Source organism: Pteronotus mesoamericanus, unplaced genomic scaffold (genome assembly GCF_021234165.1).
Source record: "Pteronotus mesoamericanus isolate MK-2021 breed Mesoamerican mustached bat unplaced genomic scaffold, CSHL_Meso_final scaffold_651, whole genome shotgun sequence".
NCBI lineage: Eukaryota > Metazoa > Chordata > Mammalia > Chiroptera > Mormoopidae > Pteronotus > Pteronotus mesoamericanus.
In genome coordinates this window covers 38,847,873-38,868,610 of record NW_026555325.1, presented here as the reverse complement: position 1 = coordinate 38,868,610, position 20,738 = coordinate 38,847,873, and the positions used below count along the sequence as shown (strand labels likewise).

At 39.7% G+C, this 20,738-nt stretch overlaps 1 protein-coding gene across 10 annotated transcripts in view; it reads left to right on the top strand.

Moving 5' to 3' along the window:
• ZNF385B (zinc finger protein 385B) overlaps positions 1–15,060 on the top strand; it is a 369,869-nt gene extending 354,809 nt beyond the window's left edge. For 9 of the 10 annotated variants that reach the window (XM_054562402.1, XM_054562403.1, XM_054562405.1 and 6 more), the window contains 4 exons: positions 7,759–8,004; positions 9,014–9,192; positions 11,999–12,100; positions 13,628–15,060. In XM_054562402.1, coding sequence (XP_054418377.1) covers positions 7,759–8,004; positions 9,014–9,192; positions 11,999–12,100; positions 13,628–13,843 — 743 coding nt within the window. In that variant the 3' untranslated portion in view covers positions 13,844–15,060. The remainder of the gene's footprint in view (positions 1–7,758; positions 8,005–9,013; positions 9,193–11,998; positions 12,101–13,627) is intronic. The other variant, XM_054562404.1, reaches the window with a different exon arrangement.
• The last annotated feature ends 5,678 nt before the right edge of the window (positions 15,061–20,738 follow it).

Genomic DNA, 20,738 nt, shown 5'->3' with positions numbered 1-20,738 from the left:
GGTTAGCTCTTTTTCTTCATCTTCAATAAGATAGATGCCCCACCTCACAGGTTGACAATCTGCTCCACATCCAGCTACAGTAATAAAAGAAGGGACAATTTAACACATCTCCATGTATTGAAGGAGAAAATTGGGTGCTTCATATAGAGGAGCTGCTGTTCTGAAGCTAGGGTTAGCTACCAAGATAGAAGGAACAGAGAGGAAGGCGTAATCAGAATGAGAAACACGCCCCCGCCAGAGAAGTTCCTGCTAGCATTCATGTCAGTAAATAGGAGAAGCTTGTCGGTTCATGCATTTTATTCCTAGCTTCTTGCAAAAATTTTTCTACTGTATAATTTTTTTTATTCCTTGTTTCTCAATATTTGAACTTCTGTCAGTCTTATGATGATTTTTGCCCATTTAACTAGCAAAATGAATATCTAAGTTAAAATTATTTGTCTTTTCTAGCACAATATTTTTCTTCTTAGTTCTCTATTAACAAATAAAATATTTTTACTCAATGTGAAACTTTAGTGTGCCACATTTTGAACTTAGGAGAAGTTATTTATTTTACTTTTTTAAACCAAAATTTTACCCAATTCTTTGACTAATCCATAAGACATAGTCATTAATATCTAGCAGAAGTTTTTAAAAAATACTTCAAAAAATCATCAGTAGATGTTCTGTTTATACTAAAGCATTTCAAATTGAGGGAACTCTTTTGGAAAGCAATGTCATATAATGAATCAAGAACCAAAAAAAAAGTTCCTTCCATTATTAGATCAGTTAATTAATACCAAGGAAATAATCCTAAATGCAAAGCAAGAATAATAAAATGATATGCATGAAGATGTCCATTGTAGCATTATTTGTATAAATAAAAACTGTAAACAAGATGATCAGTACCAGGGAAATTATTTAAAGTACTTGCATCCAACAGAATATTAGGCAGCTTTAAAGTAAATACATGAAATAAAGTAAGAACATGAAAAATACATGTACGTTAAATCATACAGTTCTAAAACGTATTGAGTCGAAAGTTTAAAAATGGCTTATTCGTGTGTGCATTTGCATACTTATGTATTAACTGAGCCCCCACTGAATATCTAGCATCATGCTAGGTACTGAGTACCTGGCAGTGAATCAGGCAGACCTGGCCTTGCCCTTATGAATGCATGTCTGGAAGGGTAGATGCTGGACATGTGATGACAGGCTTGATGAGGGAAAAGAAAGAGACAAGCAGTGCTGGTGGGTGAGAGGAAGCTATCCAGGCAAACAGGGACCTTGGTTTGGAGTTGGAGGGGAAGAGGGACCAGTGCTCCATAGGAGTTGACATGTGGGAGACTGTCCTGTTTAAATAACTCAAGGAATGAAAGGACACTTGGGGACATGGAAGAGAATTTGGGATGCTGATTGATGAAAAAGTGGTTGAAATGAGGGCTGAGGACAGAAACGAAAGCAGAATGAAGTGATAGGCATAAATACAGAGGTCCTTAGCCCTGGCTGGTGTGGCTTAGTGAATTGAATGCCGGCCTGAAAACCAAAGACAGCAGTTCTTAACCTCTTATTACAGCCAACTAGTGAAGCCTAGTCTCAGAATAACATTTTTAAATCCATAAAATAATATTCATATTTTTGCAAAGAAAACCAATTATGTTGAAATACAGTTTTCAATTTCTTACTATGATATGGCAATCTATGTAGTAATTAATACAAAGCATTAATTGGGATCTAGAAACAGGCCTAACATCTACCATAATTTTGAAGGGGCAATGAGCATAAATGGTATTTCAAGCTTTCCATTGAAAATACATGATTTCTATTGGTGACAGAGCTACGGGTACTGCTAAGACTGCTATCATTTGTTGCCTTCATTTGTAATGGAAAGAAGTGCTAAATTTCATTTGAAGATAAGTGAAAATAAAGATACATTTGATATCCAAGTTCATGGATCCCATGAACTCATGGGTCCCTTAGGAGTCCACGGACCCCAGGTCAAAAACTTCTGTGTAGTGTGATACGATTACAGTTGTTGCGTTTTTCCCTATTCTCCACATGCTATTTGCATAATAGCTTCTTCTAATGACTTGATGAGGCCACAGGTAGGATGGGAAAAAACCTCTTAGCCGGGCCTCTTAAATTAATATCACTTTCTATGGGTAGCAAACTTTCTCCTGCAACCTATAAATATAAAATATCAATATCAATATAAAGCTGTCTTTGACAACTTGGTAATAAAGCAGCAGATTGAATTTAGGCACAAATGCTAGATTCGAAATGTAAAAGTATGAATAGCTTTTAGCAATATATTTTTCAAAGGTTGGCAGCTTTCTGACGCCTGGCAGCCCGGCCCAGTCTTCTCAGGCCAGGCAGTACCCAGTTAGGTCCATAAAGACTGAGAGCCGATACCTAGCTCCCTGGAACAGCCTGAGGCAGTATGCCTGATTGCTAACAGTAAATTTTTGTATTTTCTGTATTAAATAAAAATACATTTTTTAAATGAAGAAAAACTCAGCTTCCTCAATATGATTCAGACTGACCTTTCCATTGTCAATGTGCATTCAATCTGCCTGGAGTATCAAAGCTAAACCCTAAACTCTTCATCTGCAGAGGAAGGGGGTGGGAGGACCAGAATTCAAATGTTTTCCGTGTACCTTAGGAGTCTGTGTTTCCTTTGTAAAGTGCCGTTCATTTAGGAAAAAATAAAAAATAAAAAAGTCTGCTCCTCATTCCACCTAGAAAATTCATTTTTAATCTTATTCCTGGTTTTTGAATCGTTACTGGACCTACTCCCTGAGGGACTTGATTTGAGTGACATGAGTTAGTTATTCTATTTTCCATAACAAAGCTGCCTCAGAAATAACTGTTTCACATTTCTTAGTGACAAATCAAAAAAGGGGCAATTTTTCAACGTGAAGGAATTGAAATGTGACTTCTCTATTTTACAAGTCAAATGGCTGGAAAACTACACAAAACAGGAGAAAGCTGTTCATTAGATTCAAACTCGGGCAAACAAGCCCTCTTTTGTGCTCCCTTAGAAAAGTGACAAGTTCACTAATATCGGTGCCAGCTCATGGATACAGAGTGTAGGCTGTCAGCTTCCAGCGTGAGCTCTCTGGAGGTGCCACTGTTTGATCTGAGTGTGGGACTGACAGCTTCTGCTCCCCAGCAAAGTGCCACAAGGGACAACAGGGCAGTTGTTATTCTGACCTCAGACAAGGAGGGCCCTATCACCGGGCCACAAAATCACTGCAGGGTGTATCCCAGTGGCCCGAACCCGACTGACATAGGCTTTCAAGTGGAAAGAGCAGGGATATCCTAAGTCAGGACGGCAGCCTGGCAGGGAATTACCGCCCAGGACCTGTTCTGAACTTACGAAATTAGTCATGGCTCCGAAGTTATTTAAAATAAGTAAGCTTCTTTGCTTTTTTAAGGGAAAGACATACAGATTCTGATTCAATGAAGAGTCACTTTAAAGATAATTTTCACTACTTCCAGGATTAGTCTAAAAGTCAAGATACAAAAATTAGACGTAAAGGTAGTTAATCAGGAATGAGCAAGCTTCACAGAGACCAACTGTGCTTGAAGGCTCCAAGCTTCTGGAATTTAGTGTGAGGCATGACAATGTCGCATTGGATGCAGAGGGCCCACCAGCATCAGATTGGCCCAATGTGTAATATTTTAGGACTTCTGGCGTGTTCTTTTCCTCTTCTGTGTTCGCATATTAATCCTCTGAGGCTGTATTTGATTCATGTAGTGCTAAGTCTGATGAATAAGTGGGTAAATTTGAGTAAAGTTTCTGGGGTAAAAAATATTGAAGGCATTTCCTTCACATGGTTTATCAACTGAATATGAAAATAGTTCCCCCCAGAAAAGAGGTTTTCAAATGTTTAGAGCTTTGGAAAATAGGTAAATTAACATGGAACCTCCCAAGAAAGTTGCTTTACAGAACTAAATTCACTTGGTTGCATAAATTATAGATATCTGTTACAAAGGGCAATTGTGATGTGGCTCAGCAAATTTTGCTTCAAAATCCTGTAGGATAAAACCCTAAAAAAGGTGTTTGAGTAATGAGGAAATAATTCAGACAGTAAGAAGTCCTGCTAATTAACATTAGGTGAGGGAATACTTGAAAGTGGAATTCATATTAACTAGAAGTTCTGGATGGCATGCATCTTTATTAAAAGAAACAAAAGAAAACAGAGCATTAATTAAATTTTCTAATACACAGCATAAGGAGGCTTTAAAATGCCAATAAAGAAAGAGAAATAATATAATGGATTTTGATAAAAATATCAAGCAATTAAAATGAGGAATAACAAATTTAGGTTTTGAAGCTTGTGAGTTTACACATCCAGAAAGAATGTTACCATTTAACATATTATTGTCTACGTGACTTTCTTGACTTGAGGATCTGTCATATTGACTACCTAATATCAATCTAATGGCAGAACTCACAGAATATGATGGAACCATTTGCACATTTCCAAAGTCAAAAAAAAATACCCCTAATATTCTCAAAGCTCTGGCCTATGTTGGGGATAAAAACTAAAACGTAATTTATCTAAATGTTAGAGCATATAAATGTTATATACACCATACCTCTTCATATCTTTTAAACCAGAAATGGCTACCTTTCATACCTATTATAATGATTTAGCCTTCTGACCCAATCCATCTTTATAGTTATATGTCCCATTACTCCTGTTGCCATTATCTATGCTCACCTACGAGGTATTCGCCAAGCAAACCCCAGGCTTTTTAACACCTAAGCATTTTCTCATGTTTCCACTTATACCCATTTACTTCCCACTCCTTTTCACCCCATTCTACCCTTATCTAAATCTGACCTTCAAAACCCAGCCAAAATGCCACTTTCTTTATGAAAAATGTCTCCCTTTACCCAGCCAGATGCAGTCATTTCCCACTCTATGCTCTCATGCCTCTTACCAGTTTCCGTCATAAATTAGAGCTCCCTGAATGACTGTCTCATTTCCCAGGCTAACCTGTACTTTCTTAAAGCCTATACCTACTTTCCTTACTCTTTTCTTCAACGTCTATCATGTTGACAGCAACTAGCATATTGTTAATATGCATTAGTAATGAATGAATGACCACTTTTGAAAAAGAGATATGAAAAGGAAATATTTACTTTTTTTTTAAGGAAATAGGGATACAGAGAAAAGGATATAATTTTGTTCATCCTCTCAAAGTTACCTAAATCAGACAATTATTGACTAGGATATATTTTTTCATTTAAGGAAAATATGCTTTAAAGTTAAACTGTAATTTTTAAACAAAGCAACAGCTTTTCTACATTTCTGCATGACTCTTGTATGCCTTTTATAATATTAATGCTATGTGAAGTCCTCCCTTTGTGCGGGAAGGTGAATACACTACCACCAGTGAATAGCTAAAGAAAACACTGAGCCCACTTATGCCACCTACTAACCTACGGGACATTATTTAATCTTCGTGAGACTTAGTTTCCTCATCTCTTTTCAATTTTTTTAATTGTTATTCAATTACAGCTGTCCCCATTTTTCCCCATTGCTCTCCCCTTCCGCACCCATCCGCCCACCTCCCCCATTCAGTCCTCTCCCCCACCCCACCCCACCCCCATTGTCCTTGTCCAGGGGTCCTTTACAGGTTCTTTGCCACTTCCCTTTCTTTCTCCAATTATCCCCCTCCCCCCTCTCCTCTGCTTACTGTCAGCTTGTTCTTAATTTCCATGTCTCTGGTTCTATTTTGCTCATTTGCTTGTTTTGTTGATTAGGTTCTACTTATAGGTGAGCTCATATGGTATTTGTCTTTATTGCCTGGCTTATTTCACTTAGCGTAATGCTCTCCAGTTCCATCCATGCTATAGAGAAGGCTAGGAGTTCCTTTTTTCTTTCTGCTGCACAGTAGTCCATTGTGTAAATGGACCACAGTTTTTTGATCCGCTCATTTACTGATGGGTACTTAGGAATAATCATTTTCAGTCTTACCTATTTCACAAGTTTGTTGTGAAGTATAATAAGATAACCTAAGTAATAGCACTTTGTAAATTATAAAGTTCTTCATAAATGTATGGATATATGAAGGATATCAATATAACAGACATTAAAATAATAATAAGAAAAGGAGATAAAATAAGTGAGTAAATGACTAAAACAGGTCAGATTCTTTAGGTCAAATTTGTGTGAAGTACTTTATGAAATGATTGAGGAAGAGGTTTTGTTGTGCAGTGACTTAAGTTTCCACCACAAGAAACAGTAATTCCAGAAGGGAAAACATTAAGATTACTGAATAATTTCACTTTGTTTGTTCTATAAAATTTCAAATTTAATCAGAGCTTCTTATAGATGAGAGAGTTCCAGGCCTGAAATAATCTGCAATCTAATTTATTTACTATTACCATTTAGGAAGGATTATCTTATTTCCTTCTCTCCTACTACTGAGATCAGTTTAGTAAACACATAAGATTTTTTCCATCATACTTCATGGCATTCTGAAGTTTTAATAAAGTTGCTGGAAAGGAATATTGTGGAACCCAAAGATAATATGGGATCTGAGCCTTCACGTACTCTAACTCCCACCCAGACCTGGAATTCATCTGTAGAATCCCTGACCTGAATAGATCCTATGCACAAAAAGGGATGGAAGTCAGCTGCTGATCCCTCAATTAAGTAGAAACAGGGCTCATGGTATTTTTGATGTGTATGACACTTTGCCTGGTATGCAGAAGAGACACATTAGCATGTTGTTATTCCTTTAGTCACACCCGCCCGCTTGCCCATCCAGGCCCATAGTACACAGCTCCAAATTAGCTAGGGCAACGAACAAATAAATTTTCAGTTTTCATTCCCTTCTCTCCTAATGAGAGTTTATTAGCATACCTGCAGACATTTGCTAAGAGCACCAGCTGTAGTAGGATTAAACCTCTGATGGATTTTACTGTTGCCTAAGAAGTTTCAATTTCTTTCCCAAAGGAGCCACTGAACAGAGCCTGTGTTGAATAGCAAATGACCCCTGAAGAGTTAAACTCACTCTGGCCTTCATACGCACTGCACATGAGCCCTGAAGACTATAAGCATTTAGCAGCTACATGATCAAAATGCCAACATGTCTGTAAATTATTTGGCTAATCCTCATATTGTGCTTATGATTCATATCATTATTTAAAATGTATGACTCAGAGTGGCAGTAATTAATAAGTAAAATGGAATCTTTGCATCCTGTATTTTGGATAAATATCATTTCCATTCAAAGAGCAGCAAAAACTTGACTAATCATAATCCAAGTAAACCATGTTTCTTCCCTTCTCTCTACCCCATACCCCAAATTTAAAATTTTTAACTTGGTGTGAAAGATTGAATTTTAACTTTATATTCATGTCCTAATTAGAATGAGTAATTGAATGAAACTACCATTGCCTAATGACTTACTTCATGTTACCATCATACCATGTAACCATAGTGGAGGGTAGCTTGTTTTCCTATATATTAAACGCTTTCCTGGAGCAAAATTTACAACTCAAGGTTGTTAGGTAGGAAGTTACCTGCTTTAAGCAGGAGAATGAAGTTATTTTTTGTAAGTCATCATGACCTTGGGGTGACCTGATGTGAAAACTGATGGCATGGAATTCTGTTTCAGTTGGATTCAATGGACTAAACTCTGTGATGGGGTAAAACCAAATATAGAAATTAAATTCTTATATTTAATTCTTTTATGTCTATTTATCTGTGTTTATACTATATATGAGGCTTTAATACCATATCTCTGTGTCTCTCTTAGAAGACAAAGGGAAGCTAAAAGTCAACAGTTCCAGTCAGCCGTCAGGCTCTGAAGGTGGCTCATTTCTCCTCAAATCCGGCACAACGCCCCTGCCACCAGGAGCAGACACCTCTCCTTCCAAGAGCACAAATGGAGCTCCTGGTTCTCTTTCCGAATCAGAAGATGAAAAAGCCAAAAAATTGCTTTATTGTTCTCTATGCAAAGTGGCTGTGAACTCCCTGTCACAGCTAGAGGCACACAACACAGGTTAGCCGCTGTTGTTGGAATTTAAATAATGTTTGTAACGAAATCCAACTTTTCTCATCAGAACATCATTAGGTGTTCAAACATTAGGTTTCTTCAATGTCGTCTCTACTTTGATGACTCAAAGGTATAATTTTGAAAAAAGTATAATCATAATGACTTTAGAAACAGCAAGGCAAAAGCAGGTTGGAGATAAAATTTGTTCTGTTCTTTACTTTCTCAAAATATCTAATACTTCTGAAAACTCATATAAGGAAGTGACAGGGATGAAGACAAATATCTGTGCACAATGTTCACAGATATTTTACAAGAGAAAAAAATGGAAACAACTTAAAAGTCCTTCAGTTGAATAAATTATAGCAACCCAATATTATAGGTTATATTACTCAGCCATTAAAATGTAATTACAAGAAAGTATATATATAATTTGATATGTGAAATTTTCAGAATATTTAATTAGTATGATCCCTATTTTGAAAAAAATATACTTGTATGCTGATTTTTTAAATTTAAGTGTAATTGGTATACAAGTTATATTAATCTAAAGCATACAATATGTAGATTTGGCATTTTTATACCTTACAATGTGATCAACCCACTAATTCTAGTAATAATCATTTTTCAGCATGCAATATTATTGACTATACTTATTTTTTCTTTTTATTGAATTTATTGAGGTGACACTGGACTATACTTATTTTTTTATATACTAAAAAAGAACCTAAAAAGAAGTGCACTAAAATGATAACTTTGATTATGTCTGGGCATTGAAAATATGGATAATCTTTATTTTCTTATGCTTCTCTATACTTTCTCTGCTCTTTATTCTATACTCTTCTGTTTTCCCATTGTTTACAATGAAAATGTGTTAAATTTATAATAAGAATTAAAGTGGTATTAAAAATAAAAGCACTGGGAAATTCAGCCTGAAAATACTTCTCAAGAATAAGAAAACAAAGAGCTTCATATAGTTCTTAAATAGCTACTTAATAGACATCTCTTTCTGTTTTAGGATCTAAACACAAGACCATGGTTGAAGCTCGTAATGGGGCTGGTCCAATTAAGTCCTATCCTAGACCTGGCTCAAGATTAAAGATGCATAATGGCAGTAAGGGGTCAGGACTACAGAACAAAACATTTCATTGTGAAATCTGTGATGTTCATGTTAATTCAGAAATTCAACTCAAACAGGTAATGTATTCTGAATTAGTAGCCACTGTTGTTTGAGCATGTATAATGTGCTCCTATATAAACTGTGCACCCACATTTTCTGGCCCAAACTTCCAGGAAGAAAATCTTTTGTTCTCATTTTTTTATTCAATTTTTTATTTATTTATATTTAGATACTTGTTTTTTGTATGATAAAGGAATTTTAGCATTTTTTATCATATTATGGTATAAGAAATTTTATGTAATAACTACAAAACACAAGAACAGATACACAGTATTTCAGGTACAACCACGTGTAATGAGCATCCTTATTTTCCCTCAAAAATTTGGGCAAAAAAAAGTGCACACTATTCATGGCGAAATACCATAATGATTGTCACTGTGCTCACAGTTAAATTTACTTACCTTTGTTAATCCAAACCTATGAGAATTTATATGAGTTTGAGTCAAACTGACGACAATTACCAGGAAGCAAAAATTGCATCAGATTGAGAAAATGCTCTAGAAAATGGCAGTTTTACACCTAATTTTATACATCACAACGAAAGGAGGAGGCATAAAGGGGTTACATGAAATCCATTGGTGATAGATTAGGGAGGCAGAAGAAAGCAAAAGGGAGAAGAAATCTCTTGGATTGGATAAAAAGTAAAGTGAATAGACACATACTTCTTTTACATTGGTGGGTATAGGATAGTAACGTCAACAATCAACATGATAACAATAACCATGAGGGGTTCTGGAGTCTCTGCTCTGGTGAGCGAGTGCCTTGAGGGCCCGGGAAAAGGCAATTGCCCTGACATCCCAAAGGTGTGTTACTGTAGATGCAAAAAGGCAACAGACAGGCTCAGTTAAGGAAAGGCTGACCTTTGTCGGGGAAGATAGCAGACTATGACGTGACTACCTGCCACGGCTTTACTTTAGTTGGAATTTTTAATTTCTGATCATCCTATGTGGTTAGGTCTCTGAGTTTGTAAGGCCCACCACTCAGGCCTCGTTTGAACTTGTCAGGTTTATTATGTGGCCCTTTTTCTTCATCCTCACCATTATAGGATGTATACAGTATACAAAATACAGGTGATCTGTGGAAGAAAAAGTCCATACCAAATATTTGCACACCTATTATTACTATATGTCAAATTCCAGGATAGGTATTAGGACTGATGAGCACAGCAGTCACCTGGAGCTTCCAGTCAAGCAGGAACTTCTGGAAGATAAGTGAGATGTTCAGCTGACAGCCCAAGGGTCCAAAACCTGGTGAGGGAGGCAGACTCAGCAGTCACAGTGGCAGTCCCAGGCAAAGTCAGATAAAAGCTATAAAGAGGAAGGGGAGAGAGGCAGTACAACTGAGTGGAGGCCAAATCTTAACTTAGAGTGCAGGGTGATTTTACCAACACTGTAACCAAACAAAACAGAGGGGTTTTCTGCCTGTTGCCACAAAAGCCAAACCTGTGAGGACATTGCTGTTGAAAAAGGGAAGAGGTTTTATTTAGATGCTGCATGATCTGGGAGAATTACACACTCCCCACCTCAAAGCTCATCTCTTCTGCAAAACCAAGACAAAGTCCAACCATCTTCAGCAAAACTAAAACAAAAGGCAGTGCCCAGAGTTCCTGCTACATTTTAAAGTACCGTCCTTTGGAGCCCACAGGTGGCTGCTAAGTGGCCATCCAGATAGCTTAGCTTGTTCCTGGCTGCTGACCATTTCAGGCTCCCTCCTGGAGTCTGCATGTGGACGTCATGGTCACAGGCCATGCAGCTGCTAGGGCCGCGAGGTCACATACTCCTGGGGTGGAGAGCGCATGTGCATAACCTATGCATCACCGGGTAGGTGAAGAGCAAGAGAGACTCCGTCCTGGAGATCATGGGGCCACATGGCTACTAAGGCCATGCGGACCATGGAGAGAATAGGCCAGTACACCATCTGAGTGCAGGTCAGAGCCAGCAAACCACAAGCAAGAGAGAGAGCCTTCTCTGTTCTCCTGGGTTTATATTAGCTTGGGTGTGGGATGGACCAGATGCTTTCTTAAAATGACCAATCAAGTACCCAAACTTTTGCGTGCACCTCCCAACTACTCATTCCTTTCCCTAGGCTAGACTGGCAGGCCTCTTTGGTCCAGCACCTCCCCCTGCCACCATTTTGATATCTGTGGAGCATTTGCCTGCCTTCCCCTGGTCCCACCCCTAATCTGGTGCTGAGGAGGTGGAAGGAAGGGATTTCTACACCCTCAGCGTGAGAACCTCCCCCTGTGGCCATTCCAGCCAATGGGGGAGCCTCCCCGGGCTCCGCTGCATCCCTAGGCTTCCAGCTTCCCTGCTTTCTGGGCTTCGGCACAGTGCCTGCAGTGTCTCCGCCATCTCCAGGCGAACCCGCCGCTGTAACGGGCCTCACCACCGCATTCACTGGCAGAGGCTCACTGCTCATGCTGTCCGCCAGTGTTCCCGCCACCTCTGGGCCGGGCAGTCACATGGCTGCGGTGCCAGGCAGCTGGATGGTCCTCTGCAGCAATCAGCTGAGCCTCGGCCTCTGAGATGGCGGGCTCTGCACCCCACCCACAAAGAGGAACCTCCTCCTCCCTGTAGTTTGGCACAGTTTGGGCGAGCATCGGGCACCTGGCTCACTGAGAACAATAAGGGGCAGGCTGAGGGTACGGGGCTCATCCACTGGTAATGACACTACTTGAAACTTGTACCTAGAACTGGGTCCAGCTACCTCTGGTATTAAAGCCTCATAAATCATGGTGAAACCAGCTACCTCTATCTAGGAAATATATTTTACATGGAATAAAACTCACATTTAGATTCAGCTAACACATCAAACTTTTTTCAGCACATTTCTAGCCGAAGGCATAAGGATCGGGTTGCAGGAAAACCACTGAAGCCGAAGTACAGCCCTTACAACAAACTCCAGCGGAGCCCAAGCATTTTAGCAGTAAGTTCACCTTGCCTGTTCCTGTTCTGTGGGGCAGCCTTGCTGTCCTTGGGCAGCTTCTCTGGGTAAAGAGAGCCTAGAGACTAATTGGTCCTGGAAGGTATGGAACTTAAATAGCCCGCATAGACAGAAGTTTTAAAATGAACTGCTTAGTTCCTGCTGTAGGGCACCTTGAAGAAAGCTTCCTTAGAGAAGAGAAGCGGAACCTCTTAAATAGCTAATAACCTACCCTTTATCACGAACATTTAAAAGGCTACTTTCTTTGGCACATAAAGAAAACTAAAGTCTCAAGAACAAGGAAAGTGATGACTGTTGAACCTGGGAAAAGGGATTGCTTTCAGAAAGCAAAAATTCATTCATTTAATGTCTTCCTCCCTTCTTTCTCTCCCTTTTCCTCTCCCCCTTTCTCTCCCTTTTCCTCTCCCCGCTCCCCTTCCCTCCTTCCTCCCTCCCATCTCCTCTCCCCTCCCTCCCTTTACCTTCCCCTCTTCCCAAATTTCTCCAGAAAGTAAAGTAGGTGCATGTGCTGCCCTCTTTCCTTGTCTAGTAGGCATGTTGGTAATCAGCCTGTCTCACCTGCTCTGTTTTCAGTTTCTTTGCAAAAATACGCAAGGATGTCAGCGATAGGTGTCACATAAATACGCAGATGAATGGATTTCATAATCTCCCTGGGACCCCAGCCTGACATTCCTTGTGAGGTTGAAGCTGGGAGTGGCCAGCTGGAGGTGATACTGAGGGTTCTTATCTTCCAGTTTCTGTAGAACCTGCATCTGATGCTGGAAAGAGTGTAACCTGCATTAAGCAAATACAGCTTGCAAAACGCTTCCTGATTGCGGTGCAGACATTAAGGATCAATTTCTTACTTCACAGGAAGATTCCACCCTGGGATTCCTTTACACAGGAAGTCACTAGCCCACCTGCAGTGATTCCCAGTGAAAGACATTTGAGTTAGCTGCAGTTTCTCCAGGAATGCTGGTTAAGGGGCCAGAGAGAGGAGTGTGAACTGACTTTGTTTTCATGACTCTTTGTGGGTTCCTAACGTCCAGAACCCCAGCCACCGATCCCAACGCAGCTTTTGGACAAGAAGTGAGGTGAAGGGTCTGAAGGGTCATGAATATTCTTCAAAAAAATGTAAACACTCTTGCAAGGCTACATTGTGGTTTAAGAGAAGTCAGAATTTTGAATTGAGCTCCGTTGTCTAAGCAGGAAATCTTCTGGGGATGTTTGTTTTTTCTTTCTGAGCAGAAGTAGGAAATAGATTTAGGGTCTATTCAGAGAGGCTTTCCTGTGTCCTAGTGCCCAAGGGCAAAGACCACCAAAAAAAAGAGTTGAAATGGACACACATCAAAGTAAAGGTATGCCAGCAGCCTTTGAAATCAGCTTTGTGAAAATAATCTCTTCTTGACGTCTGAGAGGAAAACTCTTTTAAATTTGACTTTTTAATGTTGGTTGTCTTATGAAAGTACATCTGTGGGGCTCATTCAAAACAATATCCCCACCCCTTTCCTGGTTTTTTTCCTCCTTTAGGCAAAACTTGCATTCCAGAAAGATATGATGAAGCCTCTGGCCCCGGCCTTTCTGTCCTCGCCCCTGGCGGCCGCCGCCGTGTCCTCGGCGCTGTCGCTGCCGCCGCGGCCGTCGGCCTCGCTCTTCCAGGCCCCAGCCCTACCGCCTGCGCTGCTGCGGCCGGGCCACGGGCCCATCCGCGCGGCGCCCGCCTCCATCCTCTTCGCTCCCTACTGAGTCTGCAAGCCCGAGTCGGCTGAGGCCAGTAAGTAGTAAAGCTGAGCAGGAAAGCCAAAAGGATTCAGCCCTTCAAGCATTTTGTGTTGCAGTGCCCCCACCCAGCCACAAACTGTGAGCCGGCTCCAAAGGAGAACACATCATCACTAGGTTCAAGAGTGCTTTCAGGAACCACCCCTGTCATTTAGGAATCCGGGCAGCACAGGCTTGACTTCCCTCTTCTCTTCCCTTCCCTGGCCTGCCCCATTCAATTTGTGTACCTGAGATACTCGGTTTCTTGCAAATGTATTGGTCAGAAAAAATATATATACATACACCATTCTCTATTTTTTCCATGAGTGTGATTTGGCTTAGAAAAAATACGGAATATTTTCCTGACAGACTTGAAATATAGGGTCTTCCTCACATGTCTGTAAATAACTCTGGATTCCAACTGGGCACATTCTAGTGTGGAACAAAAATAGATGAACACAAGTGCTTGCTTGTGGATACCATCTTACCAATGGATCACAACATTTTCTTTTTGGTGTACTATTGTTGACAGGGATTGTGTACTGTTTTAGACCCAAGTACTGTTGTATCCTGTGTAGTACTAGATCTGTATCTCTCGTCTGAATTAAACATTTTTAGTTGCTGTGTAAATGTTAGGAAGCAAAGTAGCTTTCAATGTTCTCGTTAAGAGAACAAAAATAATGTATTTTTCTTTATATTCTATTTTATTTGGTGATATTTAAATGAAATAGAAAGCCATATAACATAGATATAATTTCTACCTGTTTGCTATTTTTGTTTAACTTATTTTGTAGCTTCCTCACCAGTATGAGTTGCTAAGCAAATGTATACAAACAGAACAGAGCTTCCTAAATTGCACATTTTTGCACCTCTCGTGCATTCTGCAAGAAGACAATGAATCCATGTATTTCTATGTAATTATCTTCTTCGTTTTTAACCTGTTTTCATTTGTAATGATGCTACATAATCTTGTGGCTCCCTAATGCAATAATGTACAGAAGATAAAAAATTTATAACTGAAAAATTTGTCTTTCTGTTCACTGAATACGTTGCAGGTCGCGCTCCCAGGCCCCATTTCTAAGCTGATATCACAAGACTGGAATGTTTGTGATCGGGGCAAGAGGTATCATAACACAGCAAAACAGAGTGAACTCTTTTTGAGTATCTGTACCTGCAGTCCGTAAATGGTAAAATGTCTGTGTATTTTTTTAAATGTACCTTTTCAATAAAAGTACAAAAAATAAAAATCTGTTTGTATTTTCAAAGTTATTTTCTCCTGAGACACCTTCAATTTGAAATCATCTGATGAAAGATTTTTCAGTAGATGCAAAGATTGCTTTTTACATATTTAGCATTTTCAGCTCTTATCTGCAGCATATTTATTTGTCATGTTTATTCATTACTGTTCATGGCATCTGCATGAGGTAAGACTTTACTGCTGCTTTCCCTCTGAATCTCTAAGAAATTGGGTCAAACTTGTGAGTGTGGCCCAAAATCATAGTAGCAGCCTGACAAAAATTTGGGACTCTTTTAAAACTTGCTGTGGTCTTCTAAAGCTCCAGCCCTTCTTTTATTCATGTCCATGGCAATTATATTCTGGGGCGGGGGGGGGGGATTTTATTACACTCCTCTCCCTTTACCTTCTGTATTCATCCCACCCTTCTTTTCTTCCACCTCGTTCTGTTCTTAAGTGTGAAGATTAATACAACACTATTTGTTCTGATTATCTGTTGCAGCTCAAAGAACTACTCCAAAATTCAGTGCCTTAAAATAGCAGCCATTTTATTATATTACAATTTCAGGAGTCAGGAATTCCAGCAGGGCTGGGCTGGGCAGTGCTTCTGTTCCCTGGAGCATCGATAATAGGTTCCTTGGTAGTATGCAGCAGGTAGCTAGGCTGGTATCAAGGCCCAAGGCAACTTCACTTATACATCTGCGTGGATGAAGATGGCCAGAAGGTTGAACTCTACTGGAGCCGCCTACAAGAGGGCCTACATGTGGCTTCCCCAGCCACATGGTCTCAGATAATACAAAGTAACTCTAGATTCTCAAAGCATTTCAAGAGGCCTGGGTGAAAGTCAAAAGGCTTCTTTAAAATTGTCTCTGAACTCCCAGCATGTCACTTGTGCTGCATTGTATTGATCAAGCAAGTCACTAAGGCCAACCCAGGTTCAAAGGGAAGGAAATTGTTCACTTTTTAGTGTGAAGAAGAGCAAAGGATTTTTAGCCATCTTTAACCTACCACTCCATTATAGAATTTGAGGCAACTCTTAACAAAGCTGTTATGGATCCCCTTTTCCCCTACCGTAAGCCCAAACAGTGTCAATTTTTTTTAAATGAGAAGAGTTGGAATGGGAGTAGGACCTAAATTCTCATTTCTAAAAATTAAGACCAACGGATAGCAGTGCAGCTGTGGTACATGGCAATAGACTACATTTATCAAAGAATTTATCCAACTATTTGAAAATTGTTGACCTCAATACCCTAGACTTGTAATCAGGTTAGTTTTAGAGCCTATTAGGATTTCAGTTTGACATTCAGAAATGGGTTGATTACATGACTAATTTGAACTCTCACCAACACTAGTTACACGAACCCTTGGCTGGACCTTTAGGCATGGCTGATGGACAACAGGCTCTGAGGTTGTGTTTAACACTTCGGAGAAGTATTCTTATTTTTCATTTTTATGGATTCCAATTGCAATGATCATTCATCTCTATTGTATCATCATCTACTCCATTAAAGATAACTGCAATCCTCAAAAATTGTTTAATGTCAGTATTTAAATAGACTCAGGGGTTTACTGTTTAGATTCAGAGTTTAAGATATTAGACAATCATCTCAGGGAGGAAATACAAAGGAAGAGCAATTAATTAAAATGAATGCCTCCCAAAACAAGCCAGGAGTAGCTTCAAACAATGATTTATAAAACAGTATTAAATAGCTATATCTTATCATCCACTCTGATTCTGAGGTGGCAGAGTCGGTCAGTCCTGAGGGGATATACATATTTGAACTAATACCTCTTCCTTTTGCCATGTCTTATGGGAAAAACCACCACTCCTCCCCCTCTACTTACTGTAAAGTTTAAAAATGTGTTGTTTATTCTGCCATCGTCCAGCTCTGTGGAATCTGAAAACTGCCCTCAGGTAGGATGCCAGAAAAAATATAAAACACTCAGTTAAACTTGAATTTCAGATAAACAATGGATTATTTTTAGTATAATAGTCTAATAATTTTTAGTATAATATTACATATAGCATAAGTATGTCCCATAAATAAGTATATAATATTTGGGACATACTTATATTAAAAGAATATTTGTTGCCTATCTGAAATTCAAATTTAAATGATAGACTGCACTTTTTTTTCCCTAAATATGGCAACCCTTGTCTCAGAAGCATTCCCCTTCACCTCAAGTACCCTTATTGTTCAAGAGAAAAGCAACCTCTTGGGTATTAGAGACTAAATAATGAGTATTTAAAGGCACACTGTGAAATGCACTCATAAATAGAGAAAGGGATTTGCAATAAGTGAAAGTCAATGATACAGTAACATTGGATAGGACAGAACAGGGAAAATACAGCTACGGAGGCCTCCTGCTTAAAGCTATACTGACATCCAACAATATTAAACTACTAAAAAAGCAAGACAAAAAAAAAACCAACAAATTTTAATTCATATTATGCACCAAAAAAACACCCCCTAATGTGTTCCTTCTCTATCTTTAGATAATTCTTATTTTCTGGAGCAGAAATGGTTATGGTTGTGTAGGAATACTTTAAGGAAAACTACACTACAATTAATGTAGCTGAGAAAGAGAATCAAGGGATTCCCTCTGGAAAATAAGAAGGAGCTGATAGAGCATCAGGTGGAAATCCCGTTGTACTAAGACACCCTTTGGGCGTCTAAGAAGAATCAGTGAGGAGATTGAGTTTGGGGATGCTTTGAGAAGTGAGAACTCTCCCCCTGGAATGCCATGGGAGAGAGAATCATGATGAACGGAAAGAGATGTCTAGGACTATTTGACAGATACAGATTAAGTTAGCATCAAGACAAGACACCCTTGATAAGCACAAGTATCTTCAGGTACCTGGTGAGGGGATTTCACTTTACCTCTGTAGGTCTGCTGTGTGGATTTCGGCCTCTCTTTATAGTGTTCCTTCAATCTGATTTTTTTTGTTGTTGTTGTTGTTACTGTGATGGCCCTCAATATCAGAGGTGACATGGCCTCTCCGGGGAAATGCCAGTGTCTAGTACCTCGGTGGGCTGAGGAGAAGGTGTACAGTCCAAGAGCAGATTCCACGGGGGATGCTCATCTTCACCTCCTTCCTTCCTCCAAGTAATTAGCTGCTTGAGGAAATTCAGGGATGTGATGCAAGTTCTCAGCAGCTATGCAGTACGACTATATGAAATTGCTCTGATTTCTTTAGCTAAAATTTCTGAAGCCAGAGCGACAATAAAATGTATTCTTCTACCCCTCTCTAGGTGTTTGAACTTCATCAAACCTCTCTTTGTTCGATGGAATCCATTCTGTGGATACAATGAAAATATCTTCACATCATATTATTCATCATAAAAACTTGCTCATCTACAGATAATTGGACAAGCTTGTCATTAAACACCTGCTTTTCATTTTTATCATAGTGAACAAATAAAATTAGGATAGAGGAGAAATACATGAGAATAATATATAATTTGCTTTTAAAAGACCTGAATTCAAATTCTGGTCATGTCATACATTTGTTTTGTGATTTTATGTCAGAAAATGATTTTATGCAATTTTCCCAGAGCCTCAATACTTCACATATAAAAAAATAGACATAATGGTATCCAACACACAGAGTGCTTATAAATATAAGAAATAAATATATTGAACATGTAAAAATGTTTCTGTAAATTATAGCTTGCTATTTAAATTTTCATAAGTGGAAAAATAAACTCAATTTATTTTAAATTTATTTTAAATTTCTAGATTTTAAGTAAGATTCTCTCATATTAGCCAATTTTGAGTCTTCAGCATTAACATAGAGCCAGAAAAAAATATATCTGTAACTAAAGAGGAAATAGCAAATTCAGTCCAGTCAAGATGGAGGAGTAGGTTAACACAGCTCACCTCCTTGCACAACCACATCAAATACACAACTAAACTATAGAACAACCATCACTTGGAACCGTCAGAAATAGCGTCGAATGGAAGTCTGACAACTACTGAATCAAATAAAACCCATCCATCCAGATTGGTAGGAGGGGCAGAGATGCAGAGACACAAAGCAAGCGTGTGTGGTGGATAAAAATTTGGGAGGAATATCTTGTCAGTGAGCAGCCCCAGTCCAACACCAGGCTCCCCAGCCCAGGGTTCTAGTGTCAGGAAAATAAGTCCCCATAACATCTGGTTGCAAAAACCAGTGGGGATGAGTCAGTGGAAGAAACTGCTGGATTCCCAAGCAATTCTTCTTAAAGAACCTACACATGGACTTACTCAAACTTACTCTGTCTGAGCTCCACCAGCAGTGTAGCAGCCTGAAGGGCAACAGTGGCACATGTGGAGGAACTGAAGTAGCTGGCACCAAGGTGAGAGCTGTGGAACAGTATTCTCCCAGACATAAAGGCAGGAAGAGGCCATTGTTCTTTTTCTGAACCCTCCCCACACAGAGCCACAGAGCTGTCACGTAGGTGGTGGCCTTTGTGAAACCATCAACCTGGCTAACACTGTTTGCTCCGCCTGGGTGATTCCCTAAGGCTCTTCCCCACTCATTTTACATGCCCACCTATGCTGGCTTTTCCATATGAATGGCTGGTCTCCACACAGGCTTCATAGCTTCTTAAATTCTCTCAAACAAGCAACACCAGCCACAATGGGCCCCCAACCTCCATACCTCTGGCTAAGTGGCCCCAGGACCAGCATTAGCAGAAGCCAGCAAATGTTCACAGCTTGGCTTCATCAGGGAACCTCAAGCCAAGCACAAGTAGCAGCCATCTGCAGGCTGCTTTGTAGCTCATGCAGGGCGGCCCAGGGCAAAATGAAGGTAGGGGCTGACCTTGGCCTGCACCACCCAGGAAACCCCATAGTCTGATGTGGTGGACAGATACCCACGTCAGACCATGTCAGAGCCCTACCACACTATCCCTGCACAGCTTATCCTTCACAGAGGGTGGAGGTCGGTGGTCAGTGGTCACAGCCAGTCCCTGCAGTTGTCTGGCCTGGGTAAATCCCTCCCATTGACTTGCCAAAAGCAATCAAGTTTCAACAAGAGGAGGGAGTACTCAGCCCAAATGGAGGGCACACTTCAAGTATCCAGTTTGGGTGATAAAGGAGGCTGTGCCATTGGACCCTACAGAATACCTAGTACATTAGGCCACACTAATAGAACACAGAGTCAATGCAGCTCTACCTAATACATAGGAACAAACACAGAGAGGCTGCCAAAATGAGGTAGCAAAGAAACGTGGCCCAAATGAAAGGACAGATCAAAACTCCAGAAAAAGAGCTAAATGAAATGGACATAAGCAATCTGTCACATGCAGAGTTCAAAACACTGGTTATAAGGATGCTCAAGGAACTTAGTGAGGACCTTAACAGCATAAAAATCATTCAGTCAGATATAAAGGATATACTAATTGAAATAAAGAACAATTTATAGGGAATCAACAGATGAAGCCAAGAATCAATTCATTGATTTGGAACATGAGGAAGCAAAAAAAACAACCAATCAGAACAACAAACAAAAAAAATCTAAACAAGGATAGTATAAGCAGCCTCTGGGACAACTTCAGGGGTTTCAACATTTGCATAATAGGGGTACCAGAGGGAGAAGGGAAAGAACAAGAAATTGGAAATTTACTTGCAAAAATAATGAAAGAAAACTTTCCTAATTTGGCG